We start from the raw sequence: 21,633 nt of genomic DNA, 5'->3' as shown, positions 1-21,633 counted from the left end.
TGAAGATATTTCTTAAATCCTATAATCGAAACGTTTGTCAGGATCGCCTTCATTGTCAGTCCCAGCATTTTTCCCATCCCATGCCAAATGCATTAGTAAATTAGTTTTCGAATCAAGCCTGCAGATGGATTGGATCGATGGAACATTTAGGTGATAGATTTTCTAAAACATCTTCACAGGACCGAAGGTTATGGAACGAATATAGGAAAAAGTTACCATTGGTTTTCGAGGTTGTTTTAGCTTCTCATTTATGGGAGATGTGTATGTAGACAGATCGCGGCAAGCTTTTTAAGATTGGACTCCTCGCTCAATCAAGGAATGTTTGTGTTAAATGTCAGCGTCGTAGATACAAATTTGCACCAGCGTGAAGTCGGAAAAAATAGAGGATCAAAGTGATTCCTTTTGGTAAAAATCGGTGTATGCCAATTGTCGGTAGCTCTAGTTTTAAATATTGCATATGTGCTTTGAACTATGCAACTCTGTAGAATGCCCTTGATTTTAAGAAGCCATGAATATAGTAACAAGTAAGAAAATTACATTGAGTCGTGACCGACTCTTTTATACCCATCACTTTTACCGTAAAAAAGACAACAATAGGAGAAGAACTATAATTTCATGCTCCGTAATATGGGGTGGGCGGAGCTGATTCTTTCTATTTTCAGAATAAAAGTTTTTGCCGCATAGATGTTGTGGCGTATCCTCTGAAAAGTTTAGGCGATATCTTTATTTTCGCTAACGGGAGAATGTTAACCACAAATGCTACGCAGTTGCGCAGACAGACATGTTTAAATGCATTCCGAATTTCAACTTGGCTAAGGATTCATATACCTCGTAGGATTTTTGAAGCCTGTTTCGTCCCCTTTCAAAGTTATTGAAGAAAAAATTAAGTTTCGATACACTATGATGCTGGGTAGGCGTGGTCAATTTTTTCCATTTTTATGCAGGTGCTGCAGCATCGGCTATAGAAGATGCGTTCAAATGGAGGCAAGGGCCTCCAATATATCTGCCAAATTTGAAGTCGATAGCTCCGTTTTTGCGGCCAGGAGTATGGAGGAGTACAACAGGGATTAGACAGACGGACGGACACACAGACGGATAGACGGATATGCTTAAATCGATTTAGGATTTAACACTGATCAGGAATATATGTAGTTTGTGAGGTCTCTGATGCTTACTTCTGGGCATTGCAAACGTTTTGACAACATGAATACATCCTTCGGCCTTCGGCGATGGGTATAACAATAAGAACGATAATGATGAAAATAATAGTCAAATAATAGTACTAATATATAGAGGTTGATTTTTTTACTTTTGTTCTCCTCAATGCATTTACGCTGTTCTGCGGTTCATTATCAAATGTCTTGTTAGAAAAGCAACTAAGAGTACGTAAGCCAATCTTAAGCACATAGGTACTTTTCTTTTAAAGAAACTGACGAGTTTCTGATCTTCGATTCGTCTTCCTATGTATTAGAAAGTCTATCATACAGGTGATATATCCGCAAGATTATGAAGATGTAAGAAAACCATATAGTAAAGTGTACTCGTGTCGTTGCATGTGTCAGTCTCTGTATTTTAAGATATACCTGACAAATATGGGAATATATATGAACGGACGGACCAATGTATGTGTAAATATAATTCTTCGTAATGCGACCGCGATTTCACTTCTTATGTTATTGACTTTTACGCTGGCGTTGATGAATGTGCGCGCCGTAGTCGAAGAAGTTGTATCTTTTTTTCTACTTTTTGCATTTTTTGCCGCTTTTGCCGTTTTTGCCGTTTTTGTGTTAACATTCAGAAAATTAACGAACTAATTGTCATTTTTTACAACATGACAATTGTATTTAGTAGTGAGATGACATTTACAAGCTAGTTTTTGTTTTCACTCATTCACTTCCTTTGACACTTTTTTCGACCGTATTGTCGTCATTCCTGAATTTTTTTCCTTTTTCCCTTCCATTTGTCAATCTTGTCGCTCTATGTTGGAGCCTCATTATAATTGTGCTGCAAACATCTATCTGTCTTTTTCTCTCTTATTTGATTTTTTCCCTTCTCTCTCTCCTGCGGGGTCGCACTGTAATTAAGTTTGTTTACTTATCAGGTTAAGCTGTTTTCTTACCACATACAGAATGCTGCAAAAATAATAAATAAAAAAAAGAAAAAGTGCTGTGCTGTGTTGTAATGCCCGAGGGTTGACAGACTAATTACAAAATTATGAATAATTATAGTAATTTGCAGCACATAGTACGTATGTAATTTACAATTTGTAAACATAAGTGAGAATTTTAGCAAAAAACAACTAAAAAAAAAAAAAAATTTAAATTAAATGTGAATTTTCAAGTTGGATACACTTGATACTTATATCCATTAACTGGTGCAAACGCATAAAGAATAGAGTCAAACAATACGTGAAACTCTCCTTACCGTCAACATATGCAATTAAAATGGAAACAGTTAAGACCAATTTAACTAAAGATCAATCTGTTAAATACGTCAACACTTGAAGGAATCTATTTATAAACGACACTACTACTACGCTGACAATTGACCTCTTTTTCATAGGCTTTGCGAACTTAAATTACGTCGTTTCGAATCGGCAAAACTGCCTTTGCGCATATGTTTTCCCTCTTACTTCGGACTGTTGCCTAAGTCCCATATATCGCTTGCAATCAACTAAGATGGAGGGAAGCAATGCAATCCTAATGAATAGTTTAGATTGTTCAAATTTAGTAAATAGAAATTCTGAGAAGAATGCTTGGAATAATTTCAAGGATTTAGAAAATGTAATAGAAAAATCATGCCAAACTCTTAAAGGAATTTGTCAAATTAGGAAAATATTTACGATTGAATGGCTTTCATTCACATTTAAAGAACTCCAAAGATTGAGAACACTCCAAAGTCAGGGAAGTCAGTACGCGCCGCAAGGCGTCAAACAGAGAGATGGCGAATGATGTCTAGCAGCTGCTTCGAAAACATGAATATAGGAGTGTTTTTATTCCTGCATCGTATTAGCATAAGTAATAAAGCGTGGATTGCTAACCACACCACGCTTGGAGCGTGAGAACGTGACGACAAGGTCAAGAGCGAAATTGTATATTTTTACTTCGATGGCGACATTTTCTTTATTCAATCAGATTATTTAGGTGCAATCTATTAGAAGCTTCCGGAAGCTGGTTAAACAGTCAATTTTAAACGCCATAAAAATCAAACTTATTACGCCTGACTATTCGTTCTTAAAAAATACTTTCTGCCGTGTTTCGCGAAGTCCAAGTAGATGAATAATAAGCAAAATTTTGTATAATTCCGATGCTTTGACAATGCACTTTCCAGCTTCTTTAGCTTTCCTCGGAGTTCTTATTATATTCAAGTAACAACTTTCTTGTAAAGAATTTTGCAACAAATGTTTTCACTTTACATTTCGAGCCATCCTTAAACTGTCGTCATTCAAGAATGCGGGGCCTAGCGGCTTTCAATTACATTCGCTACATCTTCACTGACTGGATATTGAATATAGCGTTGAAAGGAATATAACTTAAAAATTACTTTCCCCTGCGTAGTAAAAGGCAGGCTGGTTTAGAACGAGACAAAATGACTATATAAGTTTGATGTGTCGTCAATACTTGATTTGTTTGTTTCACTAATGGTTTATATTTGTCCAACTCTTAAAGGCAAAAGAATAACAGGAAACTTACATTCGGTCGTGAACGAACACTTTATACCCACCATTTTATCAAAAATTAACTTTCTTTCAATAATTTTTGAAAAGGCGCAGAAGCAAGCTTCGAAAAGCTCGCAAGGTACGTATATTAGTTCTTGGCCAGTCTCAAATTCTCAAATGGACCTAAACAAGTAGTGTCTGTAGTGTCTGTGGTGTACCATTTTCCCGTTCGCAAAAAAAGAAGATACTGCTCAAAAATTTGCAAGAGTTTGAAAGTGCCTCACAGAAATCGAAGAACACGCCTACAAAGCCCGCACGTCTGTACAACCAAAATTGAGGACACCTTTACTTTCTCTCTCTCTCGTTCTCTCTCTTGCTCGTTGCTCATAAACTACAACAAACACATCATGTAAATTTTCACAAAATTATTCTACACATATAGGCCGGTGGATATAATTTTTTACTTCCTATTTCTATACAAACTGCAGATCTGCAGATCGATTGAATCGAATTGCTCTAATTAGAAGTTTGTTTCAAAATTGGATTATCTAAGGCGATGACATTTAGGCAGGTAGACACTAGGAGACCTTCCTATACATTCATTGAACGTTCGCTGACTGGAATCTGCATATATATATATGAAAATTGTCGTGGCGATTCTGAATGATGAGCCTAACTTTTATGAACCTCGCACGTAAACGAGCAAACCTGTCCCAACTTGTGCTCTGAAAACGATAGAAAAATGATCGAGCCATTTCTCCAGCTACAACGGGCAATATATTGATGCAATTTTGGTACGGATGATGTAATTGGGTTGATCGGGAATACGACAAAGAATGTACAAGCATTCCTCAGTTTCAATAGGGAACTTTCTTGAGCAATATTCGTCTGCTTCCTGAATTCCGTTCGATCTCATTTACACTCTTTAGAGATTAGTTGTGGTTTTCAGATCCGAAAATCGTGCATAATTCAAAGATCTCGAAATTCATCAATAAAAGCAGTGAAAGAAAATGGTTTTTGATTTAGATAACAGGTCTTCAGTTTAGGTAGGAACGTGTCAGATGGTAAAATCTAGTGTGTGGCGAAAAGATTGAGTTGTCTTTTTCATATGATCAAAACCTTTAGAGAGTTAGCTCCCGAATAAAACATTCGCTATTCTTCTGTTCTTAATTAAATTTTTTAAAATTTTATTTCAGTTTATTTAGATAAGTTATTTACTTCTCTTAATTGTGTAGCTTTTAAATATTGATTTTTCTTTTCTTTCTTTTTTTGCTAATTTTTATAATTAACTTAATACATACATACAACTGTTATGTACATAAATGTATGCATTTCTATATACATTATATTAGTATAATACTTTTTATTTCGTAATTGATGTACAGATTGAATGCTCTTATCAAATATAATAATAAATAAAATAAATTAATGCTAACATATATATATATATATAAAAATATAAATATATATATATATATATATAAATATATATAAATATATAAAATGTATATATATAAGTATATATATAAATATATAAAAATACTAAAGCACATTAAAAATATTATAATAAAAAAAGTACAATATATATATATATATATATATATATCAAAGAGAATATATTTATAAAATAAAATAATTGGAATAGTTTGTTACATATGCACGAATAAATTGCGGAAAAAAAGACGCTAACGTTAAGGTACTTATTAATGTAGAGAAATAATCATGTGGTTTGTTTTAAAAAAAAATCACTCACTACAAATTTATATACATTGGGTACATTGGGTTCAATGATTCTTATTGGCTTTCCTTTCATAACTGCATTTAAAACTACACTCTTTGCATATAAGAAGTATAAACGGGAACGTTATGAAAATTAATGCCACTATATAGAGGGGCGCTCATCACGGATTTGCCAGTGGTGTGTATGTGTTTTTTGGGCAAAGATACTATCGATTTGGTAGTGGTATTTGTCATTGAAGAGGTGGGTGTGGGTACCAAACGACTGCGATACGATTCGCACGTTTTACGCGACCACACCCACATGCCTGTTAACGTGCCACCAGCTAATTGAAAGAACAAGCGTATCAAGGTCGGCCAGGCCATTAACACTGCAGGCGAACCACAATCTTCATATGTAGAACACACGGGCACAGTAGTCGGATAGCGTTCAAAAAATGTTGCAACTATTCCTATTAAAGTGGGCGTGAAAAATACTAGTGAAAAGATTAAAAATCTTTTACGTATCTCTGAAAATCTCTGATGACCAAATGTCGGCAACATTTGTTGTTGTAAAATGTGCAGAGACTTTGCAGTTCTTAAAGTGAAAAAAAAGCCCAATAACAATAACATTATTGCAGGAATTTCGACAAATCCAGGGGCCATGCACATACCCGTCAATTCGTTAGGTTTTACTTTTTCCATTAGCAAAGCCGCTATAGGGGGTGCCAGTGGTGGTACCCAAGCCAAAACATGAAACAGACCGGATTTTTTTTCTAACGCTTCAGAAGACCACTTCTTATGCGAGGAAAGATAAAAGCATAAGGCAAATATCAACCACCAGGTGGCAGCACATAAACTTAAATAACTTGTGGTAATGTAAGAAGCCAAGCATGGTGGCGTCAAGCTACAAGCCGGACTATGGGCTCGATTCATAGGATCTTCGAGTAACGCGAAAGCCCGCGATGAGTTATGAAATACTATGCGCTCCAAAAAGCAAACGCTAAATAAATTATAGCATAGGCATAGAAAAAGTACAGGTCTCTCCGGATAGCCAAATCTAGTCGGCTCAGCCCAAAATGTTACCAATGAAAATAATGTCAAAACAAAACATATCGCTGAGAGGCCTAAAATTAAACTTTCCGCTGTTTTTTTTTGTTGCGTAGTGTGAAATGCGTCGCGATTACATTGCGGAACACATTCATCGGCATTTAAAGGATTAACCGTAAAATTATAGGGACAGATCGCGGCCAGTTTTACAGGTTTTTGTATATGCGAAGGTAACCAAGGCCAATAGAAGTGGCCGCTAGAAGGACCATTGACTACTTGTTGGGGTATTTGCAGCTGACGATTTGGGGAATGATTTGCAGTAGCCAACGGGTCAGCTGACAGTGTTTGCTCTGGTGAAGATAGAGTTTCACTTTTGCTGTTTACGGTTTCTTGTGGTATTTGCATGCATAACTCTTGCTTTTCCGGTTGAGGTAGGTTTTCACACTTCAAAAAGTCCGGCCATAGCTGCATTAGTTCTGTTTGCGGCGAGCATTCCGTTTTTACGGTTTCACAAAGCGATTTGCAAGCAGTAACAGGACGTGGTACATCGGGTGTACACAATGGGAAAAGTGACGAGCATAGCAAGAATCGTGCTCGGTTTGAACAATTCGATTCGATGAGCGGCAGTAGCTTTGTAATCTGAAAGGAGAAGAAAAGTAATTTTCTATATAGCAAAAAACGCTTCATATTATTTCAAAGCAAAAACAAATTAAAACGTTATATTTGGACAAGGCCGGTCTTCAAATTCCATATACATTTCCCGTTATATAATTCTACGACTATTTTTCACATTAATTACATTTTGTTGTCTTACGAGGGCTCATTTTCTATTAGTACCCTCATATGACAAGGGAACGAAAAAATATACCTATTTGGTCCGAACTTCACACAGTAAACGTATGTATCATATCGCTATTTCCGACAAATTTCTATTATAAACATTGTATTAAAATTTTTATCCGGTTAGCGTGTAAAGATTTCTCTTTTCTACGAGTGTCTATGTGAGAGGACATTCACAAAATAGTCCCATCCGATCTAAATTATCTACATTTAATTACGGCGCCGACATACTATTCTTCATCTGTTTTTGTCGACATTGTCGATATTTAAAATCGCAAATTTCTGAAATGTGGCTTTATGTCGTAAATGCTAGTAGAAATGGTTTGAATGGTTTAATCCATTTTCACTAGTATTTCTCCTTGTTGCCTTAACACAAGAGCACGAAAGATTATCACAATATTTTGAAAATTGTAATCTATAGCATGAATATAGACACGTGTGGACGGACATCAGGTAGACATGTGCACAGACGTCCCCAAAAATGGATCAAAAAATGATTCTAAATCGTCGGCTGGAATTAAGGTGGAGTCACCCGGATGTAGAGCATTAATCATCAGTGTAAATGTAGAGCATAGTCATCAGCTCATTTGGTTAGCAGTTTCGTGAATATACTTCAACCGCATTATGAACGGCGTGAAGCGTAACAAATATAGAAGGTACAGAAAATAGAAAGCTGATCGGCAAGCTGCTTTCGCTTTAAAGCGAATTTGAGATGTACAGCGCCTCAACTGAAAGTTTAATAATCGGTAATAGTGGGCATGTCAATTCGGCTGAGCCTGCCCTGTTCCTGTACCGAGTTTTGTGGTGATTGTGGTGATATAATTGCTTTTGTCAAATTTCAAATCGAATCATTTTAGATGAGAACGAAAATTATATATTTATGTATATACGCACGAAAGGAGTGTTTCTAGTAGGCAACAAGATGGTATCCATCGCGTGTATACACAAATCTTTTGAATGAGTATTTCGAGATGTGTGTCATCTTTCTGTGGTGAGTGTACAGATTATGAAGATTGAGCTTTTGATAGCTTCCCTTGAATATCTGACATTTCGTCGTTACAGCGTTAAGTCATGAAGATGAAACTTAAAGATGAAAAGGTCTCGATTTCTAGACCTCAAAGAACAAGATTGCAATTTTTCTTCAACTAAAACAAAACAAGAATGTTAAACTTTCTTATTCTAAGCACATGAATAACATCCAGAGAATTTGTCTTTTATTACATCAATCGAACCAAAATCATTTTCTGAATCCACGTAAGCATTGCCGCCTACATGCCCTCCCGTTTATTTGATGTCCGTGAATGCATTTTAATGTTCGAAGACATTTCGATTAAGACTGACATACTTTGGCTCAAAAACAAACTCCACTAAAAATAGATCGGATCGTACGGTTTTTGGGACCATTCCCTACATAATGACTTATTTATGTGAAGATAATTTCCGATTTATGACATTTCTCGACGTAAATTAATGAAAACCATTATTTTAACTCATTCAATAGAGGTAGAAAATTTGGATCAAGTACTTTAAATATCTTCGTATATATAAAAGTTCGTAAAAGAAAATAGACGCTCTTGCGGCACCTAAGTCCAATGTTTAGTATTTCTGATAAAAAGGATGTCTTTATCTTCAAATAAGATAAAAGTTTTAATAGCTCACGACGAAGTGGTGTAGGGTATTTAACGGTCGACCTTGCTCGAATACAATGCTATAACATATTATAATTTGCTGAAATTTACTGAAATAAAAATATTCTAAATCAGGACAGAAAGAGAGAGAGAGAGAGAGAGAGACAGACAGACAGACACGTCAAACACAAGTAAGAGCACCGAACATTTCAGCATAAAGATTTCGCATATCGGATTTTAGAATCTGCTTACAACGATCAGAATTTGTGGACGACCAAACAGAAAATATTGCTTGTGGATTTTAGATCGATATCTACTAAAAGATCAAAATAATTGTTACAAATATTTAACCGTTTGAGTGAGAAGCAGCGCGATCGCGCTGTTTAGATTTTATGTCGAGAAAACCCAGAACATTTCGAGCATTACGGACAACTGGCGGCGCGTTACGTATTGTCGAAGTCGAGCGCTCAGACTTACTGACGCAAGTAGATCACACAGCGCCTTTAAACATAAATAGTATATTTTACAATAGATGAAATAGTACTATAATAATGCAATAATATATTACAAAATAAAAATTTTTCTTTTGGTGCTGTTTCTCTATAATTTTCGTATTTCTCGACAAAAAATTAAGCGCTACGGCGCCGCTTGGTATTTCTGGACATAAAATTAAACAAGCGTGATTGTCTGGGACTCAAACGGTTCAACAAAAAATTTTCAAGTGATGCGGTTTTATTGGTAAATTACATGCATTTTGAAGACCAATTTTAGGTCATCAACTGAAGAATTAAAGGGCAAGTTGCAGCTATTTTTCAACTTTACTTACTAATCAATAATGAGAGTGAAGAGTGGGGGATGCGCAGATGAACGGACGGACAGACGGACGAACGGACGGACGAAGGTATAAAAGTACACCGCCAACTCAATTCTGCTCAAGTCTGCTCAAACTTCTGCTTGAAGGTTATATTCGATACGATTAGCACAATTGGCTGATTAATTAGCGTTGAAGGCCCATGTTTAATGCACTTAAGCCTTATTGCGATATTTTGAAATTTTTCTTGTTTGGATTAATTTTAATTTTTTTTTTCATTCAATTTTAATACTATAGGGTATGACTTATGGTCATTTTAAAAGTTGATTCGCGGAATAGCACTTAGAGTGCACGGGTCCAATATTAGTATTGTATCTCAAGTTCCGCAATTTCAGCAATTTTTGGAAATTGTAGCAAAGGGGAAATTTCAACAAGTAAATCTTACTTCGATTTCTGTTTGCTGTCTGAGAATATATGTGTTCAAGCATCTCCGATGCTTGCGAAGGTGACAAACGACATGATGAATCAGTTTAATTTTCTGTTACGTTGATGAGCTGAGCGAGCAATCATAAAACCATAAACTGTCGCTTGATATGAAAAAAGCGATTGCTATGAATCATTTTATTACAATGTTACATTTTTTCCCAACTCTTTTTTTTTTTTTACCTTTTTTATAGCAGTAAAGTTTTCTAAAACGATTAAGGTTGGAATATTTTTTTAAACCTTGAAAGAGTTCATAGGAAATGTAGACAAGTTTCTGGTGAAATAATTTCGCTTTAAACTTGTATTCCTTAATTATATCTTTTTTTTTTTTTTCTTTATTTCGATTTATTGTTAACTATATAACTAGCGAGCATACATACATCTCTAGAAGGGAATACATTTTTTTCTTTGGCATTGCGGCTATATTTTAAATATCAAAATCGTTTCGTCTTTGTTCGTTGTGTTCAGGAGGGGTATACTTCACGTATGCAATGACATCTAGGCTGGTGTTAAAGTGCCTCTAAACCTTGAACGAGCTGGGCAAACACAATGGCATGCACATAACATGAACCATGGCCATTCGAATATTAAAGACGGGCTGACGGGCTGTTTAGCTGAAAGGTCAAGGGACCATAGTAGGTCCAGGAACCTTCTGTAGCGTACGCAGACGTTATAATAATAGGCTGATATCGCAATGGAGACAGAGGAACTCGCAGTGCCATCAGAAGCAAAACGCTGGGCACGGGCAAACGAGAAGACTTATAATACTAACAATGGGAATTAAGCAACTGGAATTAAGAAGGAGCTGTTCAGGAGGAACTGTTCATAATTCTCTCAGCCGTCAGTGTGAAAAACATAGAGATCTCAGATACTGATTCCGGCAGATTCTGCCAAGGGATGAGTAAATATCCTATGTGAATGCGGGGTTGTCTACTGTATTGGACACCAGAAACGTCACGAACACGTTATAACGCCAGACAAAGCATGGTGCTTCGAACCAAAGAATGTTACGCCACAGAAGCTACTGGTTAAACATGATACAATTAACGCATAATGTCACATTCGTGAAGAGTAACTTACGAAACTATATAACACATTTTTTTCTTTTTTTTTTGTTCTTTTGAATAAGGCAATGAAAAAACATTATTTTATGAACAAAGATATCCGATCAGGAAGTTTTTACGAGCGAAACCGTAAGCGGAATTTACGCAAGAGTTTGTTGGAATATTCCTGAGCAGCCATTAAAAGACGTATTTTCTTTTTTCTGCTTGTAACAGGCAAACAAGCTTATCAAGGATTTTATGCCTGTCCGTCCGTCCAAATAATTGCTGGAGCTTGCATCATCGCAAGCCGAAGAGTCAAATATTGAAAATGTGCATTTTTTGTCCCGGATATATGAAATATATCCCGGAATGAGAAATAATACGAATATTTTTAAAATATTATCACTAATAATTTATAAATAAAAGCACGTGTTAGTGGGAAATTTCTAGCCAATATCTGTCAGAGTTGTTAAGAAGCTTACTGCAAACAAGTTCCGATCGATCCGATTGATTTGCGAGGGAAGTTACTATCATCAATTTCATCATCAAATATATTGTTTGGATCGTGGCATTATTTGGGGACAACAATGCATACAGAACTTGTTAAAACTTATTTTGAAAACAGCGAACCCACAATTACGTTTAGTAGGTCATAGTTGTTTAAATGATTTCTTTGGTGTGAAGAAAACTTATCCGAGGTTCATAAAAAACCTGTGCGTCCACAAAAATTAATCTTTATAGATTGAAAGTGTCGTTTTTAAGCATGGAAATGGTCTTGTAATTATCTCTAATAGAGAAACATGATGGCTAACTTTTTGTGGCAAAAATAAGATGATTTCGGCTTAAACGATATGTGGCTTCAATAAAATGGTGCGACATGCCACACATTTCGTGACAAATCCTATTTATTGGGAGAGAAGTTAAATGATTGTGTAATCTCGAAAAATGCTTATGGGAGCTGAACACAGAGAGATCATGCTATGTAACTCTAGTGGACTTTTTACTTTGGGGATATGTTGGAGCATTGGCTTACTGTACTAAGCTACGAACTTTCAATGACTTTATTTACCAAGGTATAAAAAACGCTTACTTGATGTCCCTATAAATGCTTGAGGTGTGATTCATCGAATTTTCGTTTGAAAAGGAAGACAATTGTGCTGCTTCTTAGTACAGTAAAAAATGAAAGTAAAAGCAAATAATATAAGATCAAGGCATTGCAGTCACTTCAACATATAAGTAGACAGACAAATGGCACGCTAATCAAAGATATATACATGTTATGCATATTTAAGCTTTAGTTTAGTTTAATTTAACTTACATTTGACCTAATACTACATGGCTTCTGCGTTCTCGTTATATATATTAAGTCAGAAAAAATGCTTGCAATTAAACGCTAGAGAATTTTCATATAAAGTTTACAGTTTTAAAAGTATTATGTAAGATCTTTAATAAGAAAGAAAGATAAATGAAAAAATTCCTCAGAAGCGTATTTAAGCCTGGCATGATACGCTTATTCAACTTACGCATAAATACCAAACGTAATATGTACTAAAAATTTCCGAGAAACTTGAATTTGAATCGTTTTACGTTTTACGTTTGTGTTTTTATTTTTTCATGAAACCACTACATACGTAAAGGTTGAACCAGAGAACAAAGAAAAAAAAAATGCTTTAACTACTTGTTGACCTGTAACAAAGGTAACAAATGTCATATTAATTTATAAATTCAAAAAATTTTACGATATTGAAAAAAAAAAAAGATGAAAATCAGATGGAAATTCCAACAAAAAAAAAAAATGTAGAAAAGGGCTAAATAAGATTAAGTGTATGCATTATATGCATAAAAGCGGAGAGCTTGATAAAGCGTTACGAATCAAACAAATGCGAAACTTGAGCTATGCATTTATACGATCTAAGAAGTTTCCTCTTTGCTCAATGGGTATCCGTATCCTCGAAAAAACGGTAACTTTTTATATTTTTTTAATCGATCAGAGAGAAGCAGTTACATTAAATTTATTATTCCATTACTAACACACACACACACAATCACCCATCACGACTGTGTCAGCTCAGTGTTTTGGCCGATATCAAACCTATTAAATCGAAAAATTTTCAAAACTTGAATCGGCGGAATTTTACACTATTTTTGAACTAACAAGATATTGTTGCAATTTTCATTGCGATGAGAGTTCGCACGTGTAGATCGTATTAAAGTCGTGAAAATCATTGCGAAGTAATTCTGGAGGACTCGAGGACTTTTTTGCACCCCTTTTGTGTACTTGGATGAGTAAAACGATTAAATCTGGTGCTTGGAAAAGCCAACGAAAATAGCTGAAAAACCCGTCCAAGTGCAACGAGTCATAGTTTAATGCAAGTTTCGGCCTGGCGGTATAATCGGGCCATTAGTTATCGTTACTGAACGTTGGTGTCTTATTGGTCCTTCGAATATTTACGTGGACGAAAGCCATAAAAAAAATAGGTAATAATCGCTAATCAAATATGTGAACACTGTGTGTTGTTCGTTACGTATTTTGTGCAATCGTTAATGTGTACAGTAAGCAGCTCAGAATGCTTTATGTAATTTGCAGTAGCTTACGGTTTGATATATTAGATTGTGTTCAGACGTGCAGGCATTTTCGTGAAAAATGGTCTTCGTCGAGCTTCGTCCTCAATGAATTTCGTTTTAAAATGACTTGCCAGAAGAATGATTGGCAATTTACGACAAAAATAGGTGAACAGCGCGATAGAGTCACGATGACCAATTAATTTATTTTAATGGATCCAAGTTTTATATAAGAGTTCGGGCTAATTTTTAAATTTTTAAAGATGAACTTCTCGTTATCCCTTGCTTGCTTTTTCTGATCGACTGAATGTATTACAGTTTGAGTACTTTTTGATAATTTTACTTACTTCACTTCCATCGGATCGGTACACATGCTTTCCTCTGATTCTATTTTCACTGATAGAAAGGATTTTACAGTAAGGAAAACAGGGTTTAGTGTGAAAAGGAAATTCCACGGCGGTTAGTTACATAAGTTGTGGTCTTTAGCTCACGCGCGATTGGCTCTCTTTGCAACAGTCTTAATCGGAAAGTGTTGTAGGCCACAATTTATTTAATGGTAGGTTTTCGAAGTAGCTCCAGTTTTCAACCACAGCAAGCATATTTGTAAGCCGATGAGAGGTATTTTTAAAGTTTAAAAATTGCGAGGCGTATAATCAGAGACTTAAATTGATCAGCAACAGGATAAGTGCCATAAATGGAATGAATGGTAAAATTACGTTGTACCTGCACGTTGTAAAAGCACTGTTGCTAATACAAGCAATGAATGTACGCTTTTTAAAGCATATGCTCTAACATACACAATGTATCATATCACTCCCTTCTCGTTTGTGTCATTAGCGGAACTCTTAGCGAATAAGGAAAACGAAAGTAACAAAAGACACAACTAAGAACGGTTTAGTCAGCCAGGGCAGACCATTAAATGCCTTACTTCAGCTTGCCTAAAGCAATTCTTCTTTCATTTTCGTAATAAAAGACGAAAAATTATATACTTTTTTTTCATAGACAGATACATTTTTCATGGAATCACTTACCAGGAAGAGGGATCAACTGACTTCGGTCAACTTAATGATCAAGTCAAAGATCTTATTATTCTTTACCGATTTCCGGCATAAACTAATAAAAATTAAACCCAATGCAGATAGAAAACAAGCAAGAAAATTGTGTTCGGTTCTGACCGAATCTTTTATACTCAACACCGTTAACTTGAAAAAGACTTAAAAAAGGAAAAGATCGACATTTTCATACTGGGCAATATTGGGTGGAGATGAATAATTTTTCCTAGTTTCAGAATAAAAGTGAAAAATATATATGTCGTTTGTGTTGTACTGCTTATGTTCACGATTTTTGTTGCGTAGGCCTGTGGTCTGAGTCATTTTCATATAGTGTATTGCAAACTTGCAGGCGATATCGACATTTTTTTGAAGGGGGGAATGTTTGCCGCAGATACTACGTAATTAAGCAGACGGACAGATGGACAAACGAACAGAGGGTCATGCTTAGGTGCATTCTGAATTTGAAACTGGCCAAGAACTTATATTCCTTAATGAGTTTGGAAGTTTCTTTTTGGCGCGTTATAACGGTAATGGAAAAAACTTAACTTATGACACGCTATAATGGTGGGTAGGCGTGGTGAATTTTTTCCATTGTTTTGAGGTACTACGACATCGCCAATAAAATATACGTTAAAATTTTTGTGCATTTATCTGCTATAGCTTATTAGTAATGATCAAAAAAACCATTTGTCCTCAGTTTACGTAGCAGTGTAGGCGTGTCCTTCGACCGATTTGATTTATTATCAATACCAGCCTGCGCGCACTCCTATGTTCCTATGTTCCTGTCAGATTTGAAGTCGATAACCTCATTTTTGCGACCAGGGGAATGCTAACAACAGACATTACGCAGACGGTTGCCCGGACAGACAGACATTCCTAAATCGATTCAGCATTTGATGCTGATCAAGAACATATCTATATTTTGTGGGATCTTTGAAGTTTCTTTTTGGGGCGTTGGAAACGTTTGGATAAAATGGATATACTCCTCATCGTTCGGTGGTGAGTATAACAGTTGAAAGCGATATTACATAGAGAAGCGAAGCGATCGAGCGAATGTTTCTGAATCGGGTGAAACAATAAAAGTGCACTTTAAATCCGTATAGCAGTTACAAACATCCGTACAAATTTCGAATCGAACTTGCATACTGACGACAAATAACAATAACTCGTCATCGTCATCGTCATCGTCATCATCATTAACCTGATCATCGTGATCATCATTTTCATTTTAATTCTCATTATATTGTTTTTAAGCATAATTTGTAGTTTTTATAGACGAGTTTTGTTCTTAATTTTTTTTTTCAAGTTTACTGAGAACTTTAAAACAAATCATAAATAATTTTTTTACGTAGATCAGCTAAAGAAGAACAAGACGTAGAGGACGACGAAGAAGAATAAGCAGAGGAAAGAGAGCGAAACTCAACATTTGCGTAGCGCAGCTATCCGTTATATACTCTATGTTGGTTTGCTATTGTTGTAGTATTTTTTTTTTTTTTTTTTTTACTTTCACGCTTCAATCGCTGACTATGTAACGAATCGCAATATTTAACGCTTTAAACTTTAATTTATATTTTTAAAGGAGAAATGCCAGACAAAAGGTAAAGAACTAAAAATCATGAAAAAAAATCATAAATTATAAATTTTTTACACATTTCTCAGGGTTTTTTTTTCATTTCATTTCATTTTTATTATTTTTATAATCATTAAACTTAATAATCAGTTTTTTATTGTTTTCAACTTTTTACTATTGAATGAGATCTAGATTGGTATGCGTGCTTATAAGCGAATATTTGTTGTTACGTTTGTATTTCTACGTGGAGTCCGGGTTCGCTTGCATTGAATCACATTTCAATTAATGTGCCTTTCTGGGCCGTAATTATGTCTTATCTGTTGATTAATGACTGCGACCTATTCTTCAATTTATGTAAAAGTGTGCGTGTCTGTCTTTTTATTTTACAAATTATATCGCTTTGCATTTTATTTAAAAAGCGAAAACAACAGCAAGAGCAATAGTACCAGCAACAACAATAATAATAATAATAATAATAATAATGATAATAATAATAATAATAATAATAATCATAGTAGCAATAATGGTAAAGAAAAATGGTTCCGCAACTTTCTCTGTCGCCCGTTCTTAACAAGCTACAAGGCTGTCGAAAAGAATTTGTTTGCCTAGCAAATGATCAATCAGCTTGAGTTGGCCTCTTTGGGGCTAATCGTTAAGACTGATGTCGAGAATTCGAATAAAGAATTCGCCAAAAACGAATCGAATTTATCCAGAATTTACATTTTTCACTCGGCTTCACTTTCGCACATCACATATGATATTTTTTATGCCCATCAACTTACTGATGGGGGGTATATTCATTTTGGCAAAAAGTTTGCAACGTCCATTGGGAAGTATCAGACACCCCACAAAGTACATATATTCTTGATCAGCAATAAATTCTAAATCGATTTAAGCGTGCCCGTCTAGCGGCCTGTCCGTCGGTACAATGTCTATTGTAAATAATCTGAAACACTGAAAGTTCTTCTTCTTCTGCGGGAGGTTCTTATTAAAAATGGGCCAAAAGAGTGGATACACCTGTGTTTTTCAGAAGGAATAAAATATAGATTTTTTGCTCATTAGTCGTAAACTATAACAGATAAATCGACACAAATTCAACCCTATACTTTAGTTCTCGTACCTCTACTGAAAATCATCTCTCATTGGTCGTTAAAAAGAATATTTTATAAGCGAGTAAAATGTTCCCTGCACTAAAATTGACAAAACATTAAAAATTTCCTTTTATACCCTACACCTTTTCTGGTAAAAGGGTATGGTTCCAAGTTTGTCAGTCCGTCTTGTTTTCTTCTATACAACCCGCGGCCCTCAACTTGCTAGTATATCACCACTTCCCGTATAACGCCCAATTTTAATAAGCCGTTACATGAATAGTTGTAGGGTGACGTAGAGTATTTAATAATGGTGGACAGTGGCCCACTATACTGTCCTTATTTTTTTTTATTTACATATTGACCGCAGATAACGATAACGATAACGATCCGACTTAATTTAATTGCAAACGTTTTCGTTAATCTGCTTTTGCTTTTCTTTAATAGAAGAGCTACTAGCGGCTAGTGGCCTATAGATATACTTTCTTTTCCCTTCACTACTATAAAAAATTTTTGTGATATTCCGTCGAACGTAAATGATTCAATTCAGTTTAAATACTTTTCATTTTTCCATCCACATATGGTATCCGCATAATAATATACATTAATGAATAAAAATTCATAATTAGGAAACAAAAACAAAAAGTTTTTTTCTGTTTTACGTTTTGCATAATTAATGGCAATGTATTTTAAAATAGTTTGAAAATGGTCGAAGAGCACAAGCAACAACAAAAAAAAAAAACAATTCGCATAGAGATGACTTCTTCCCGTCTTTTTATAATGAATTATTTTAATGAATTCATCCAGTGTTGCATGCCAGTAAGAAAAGAATTGTTGTACTATGTAATATTTTGCGCGTATTTTCATATAATCAAAAAACGATCTGTACGTACGTTTGCGTTAATAAATGTTGATCATTGCTTATAAAGGTCTTGCGGAACCTTTACAAAAAGAAAATCCAACCATTGACCCGCTTACAATTACATGTTACTATGTTTATATAAAGTAACATAGCAACGTTATCTGATAGAGTTCAAATACTTATTTTTCTTAAGGGGGCAACTAAGTAAAAAAAATTATATTCGGTTTCAATCGAACCTTTCATGTCACCCATCACTGTTATCGTAGAAAATGTTAAAAAATAGCGAAAATACTAACTTTTATGTTTTATATCCTGGGCGTGGTAAATTTTTTCCGTTTTTGTCGAATAAAAGTGGAAATTTATATCATTTGTATATGTCTATTGTAATATGAATGAGTATTGAGAAAATGTATTTTAACTTTATGTAGCATTGCAGGCATGTTCTTTGGTCGGTTTGGGTTAATTTCCCAACTCCATTACAAATGCGAAGGCGATGTTTTTGTTTTATGAACGAAATGATTTTTATCACACAGATACTGCGCAGTGCGGCAGAGGAGTGGATGGACAGACGGACACGTTTAGAGGCATTTAAAACTCAGTTCTCTCAGCAGTTCTGTGCATTATAAAGCAAATCTGTGCAAACAAACGATACCATGATATTCTATAATAATGACTAAGCGTGGCCAAGTTTTGCACACATACCATAGCGTGTGGCAGTTTGGGGTGCAATGGGCAAGAGATCAATTATTTTTTAATTTAGTGAACAGAGGTGCTTTCAGTTTACGTAGCTCATTTGGCCGATTTTCAATACCAACTAAGGCGCATCACTACAACAAGCAAACTTGTCGTGTCATGTTTTCAACAGAGAGCTTAATGTTTGCGCCCAGGAGAATGTTTCTACCAGAGATTGTACTAACGGACAGGCAGACATGCTCTGAACAAACATAGATGTCCTTTAGGGGTTTCTGAAATTTCTTTCTGGGTTTTACGAGCGTTTTGACAAAATCAATATACTTCCCATGTTTCGATGATGGTCATAGCTTGACAGAACTCGAACTAATCTCTTAAAATTTTGAAAGAAACTAAACAGATAATCATAGCTTTCTGAACATAAATATTTTTACACAAAGGGGCTTGAGGGATATGAAATAATCATTGGATGGGTGGATCTTCTCATTCCAGTCACAATTCTGTTTCTCTATATCAAGCCTGGCCTTTCATTCAAGTTGCACGCAAAGGTATACATTATTCTGGCGGAATTTTCCTCAGCACAAGTTTCTGGATCTTTGAATGAGCGCATACGCGTACTTTTATCATACTTTGCCGAGGGAATCATTCAGGTCGCATACAAGGACTATTGCTTGAATAACTTGACACCACTTTTATATGTCAATAGATTTATGAATAAAAATTTTGCAATCACGGTGCGCTGCAGTAATTGGGAAGGAATTCTCTTATGCTTCGCTTACTGGTTACTACTCTTTCTTTTTTTTTTTGTTGGATTTGCCAGAATTGCCCTACGCCAAACTTTCATACTAAGCATACATTGGCTTTAGCCAACATTCTCAATATGAAGGGTTATAAAAAATCGGATTCGCTTTAATCTTATCTTGCAATTCGTACGTGTAACTGAAAAAGGCATTATATTTTTCATTGGTGACGACATCTGCTCTCATTCACATTTCCGTTACTTTCCGTATACGAATAATTGCTTGCCTAACCTTTAATGATGTTGCGAGTTCTTATCACGTTTAGCGAAGGTCTCCATTAAATGTTGCACCAAACTGCCGAACTTTGAACTTTATTGAAGCTCTCTCTAATGCATTTGGAGTATAATTATCGAGAAGACATTTGATTAGTTTCAGTAACACATTTCTTCGATTTCAAAAGAAAAATGACAACTTTTGAAAACGACGCTTTCATGATTTTTAGCAACTGCTAGCCTAGTGACAACCCATGAATTATGCATGAAACGAATGTGTGTTCGATTCGCAATATCTCTAACATATATTTGATTATTGCAGATTGTTAGACCTATCTTTAAACACACTATGCATTATATGTTGATAGTTAAGATGTGAGTGGTTTAATTTGTTTTATTTATTTTCTTTTCTTTTTATATAAATAAGTTTTCGTTTTACGAGTTTTCACTAAAACTCATTATGAAACTAATTACGAAGTTATTGAATGATTTTTAAAAAGTAGTTCCCGCGGACACATTTCAATAATTGCTGAATAATTAAATTTGTATACGTACATACATATATACACACATCCATGCATACATATAAATATACGCTCATATATGCACACTTTAGAAATATTGTTAAGTTAAGAGCCGCATTTCTTCCAAATTCCGTTGAAAAAAAAAAAAAATAAATAAACAAAAAAGGACAAAAAAGGATTTAAAAAAAACAAAAAAAAAAAAAAAAAAATGAACCAAAATGAAAAATATCAATAAATAAAATAAAACGAAAGACTTAAGACCGAAACCAGTTACCTGTTAACTTAAAAGGAAGTTTTTTACAAGTGTTTTTTTTTCTCCCTTGTCTCTTTTCAGTTTCATTTTTATTTCTAAATAATTTTTTCGTATCTGTTTTTGGAACTTTTTCTCACTTTTTCAAAGTTATTTATTTATTTAATTTTTTTGTTATTGCTATTGTTTTTTTTTTTTTTTTTTCTTTCATTTTTTGAGGCCACAATTAAGTTGCAATATTTTGATAATTTCAACCGTATTTCTGTAGACGCATTTATATATATGTAGTCACCTATATAGGTGTGTTGATGTATGAATAAATGCTATATGCTATGGCATCAAAGCTACCTTTTATGCGCTGTGCATTGTGACTATAAAAACCTTCCTTTTCCATTCCTATTTATTTCTTTTTGTTGTATTTCAGATCGCTAAATAAAAAAGCAAAATAAAAAAAAAAAAAAAAATCGAAAGGTACGCGAAGATACCTTAAATTCCAAACATAATGACGTTCCTCGTATTGTGTATCGTTTTTTGTGTTTTTGTGTTTTGTGCTTTTGCTTCTTTCTTCCCTAATGGCAGCAATAGCAACAATAACAGCAGCAGCAGCAGCAACAACAACAACCAACTGTACCAATAGCAATTTTCTTCTTTTCTTTTTTTTTTTCATATTGCTGCTGTTTATTGCTTTAGTTAATGTTAAGCTTGGCTGGATGTCTTTTGTATGCGCAATGGTGCACGCTAATGATTATGATAATGACAATGACGATGAGCACGATGATGACGATGATGATGAT

At 34.8% G+C, this 21,633-nt stretch overlaps 1 protein-coding gene across 1 annotated transcript in view; it reads right to left on the bottom strand.

Moving 5' to 3' along the window:
* Positions 1 to 5,260: 5,260 nt before the first annotated feature.
* Positions 5,261 to 21,633, bottom strand: part of LOC119637179 (frizzled-3) — a 36,998-nt gene continuing 20,625 nt past the window's right edge. Inside the window, exon 2 of the mRNA XM_038033034.1 lies at positions 5,261 to 7,063. Coding sequence (XP_037888962.1) covers positions 5,486 to 7,063 — 1,578 coding nt within the window. The 3' untranslated portion in view covers positions 5,261 to 5,485. The remainder of the gene's footprint in view (positions 7,064 to 21,633) is intronic.

Source organism: Glossina fuscipes, unplaced genomic scaffold, assembly GCF_014805625.2.
Source record: "Glossina fuscipes isolate IAEA_lab_2018 unplaced genomic scaffold, Yale_Gfus_2 43, whole genome shotgun sequence".
NCBI classification, from domain to species: domain Eukaryota; kingdom Metazoa; phylum Arthropoda; class Insecta; order Diptera; family Glossinidae; genus Glossina; species Glossina fuscipes.
Note: the sequence above shows the minus strand (reverse complement) of the source record. Positions and strands in the feature narration are given on the sequence as shown.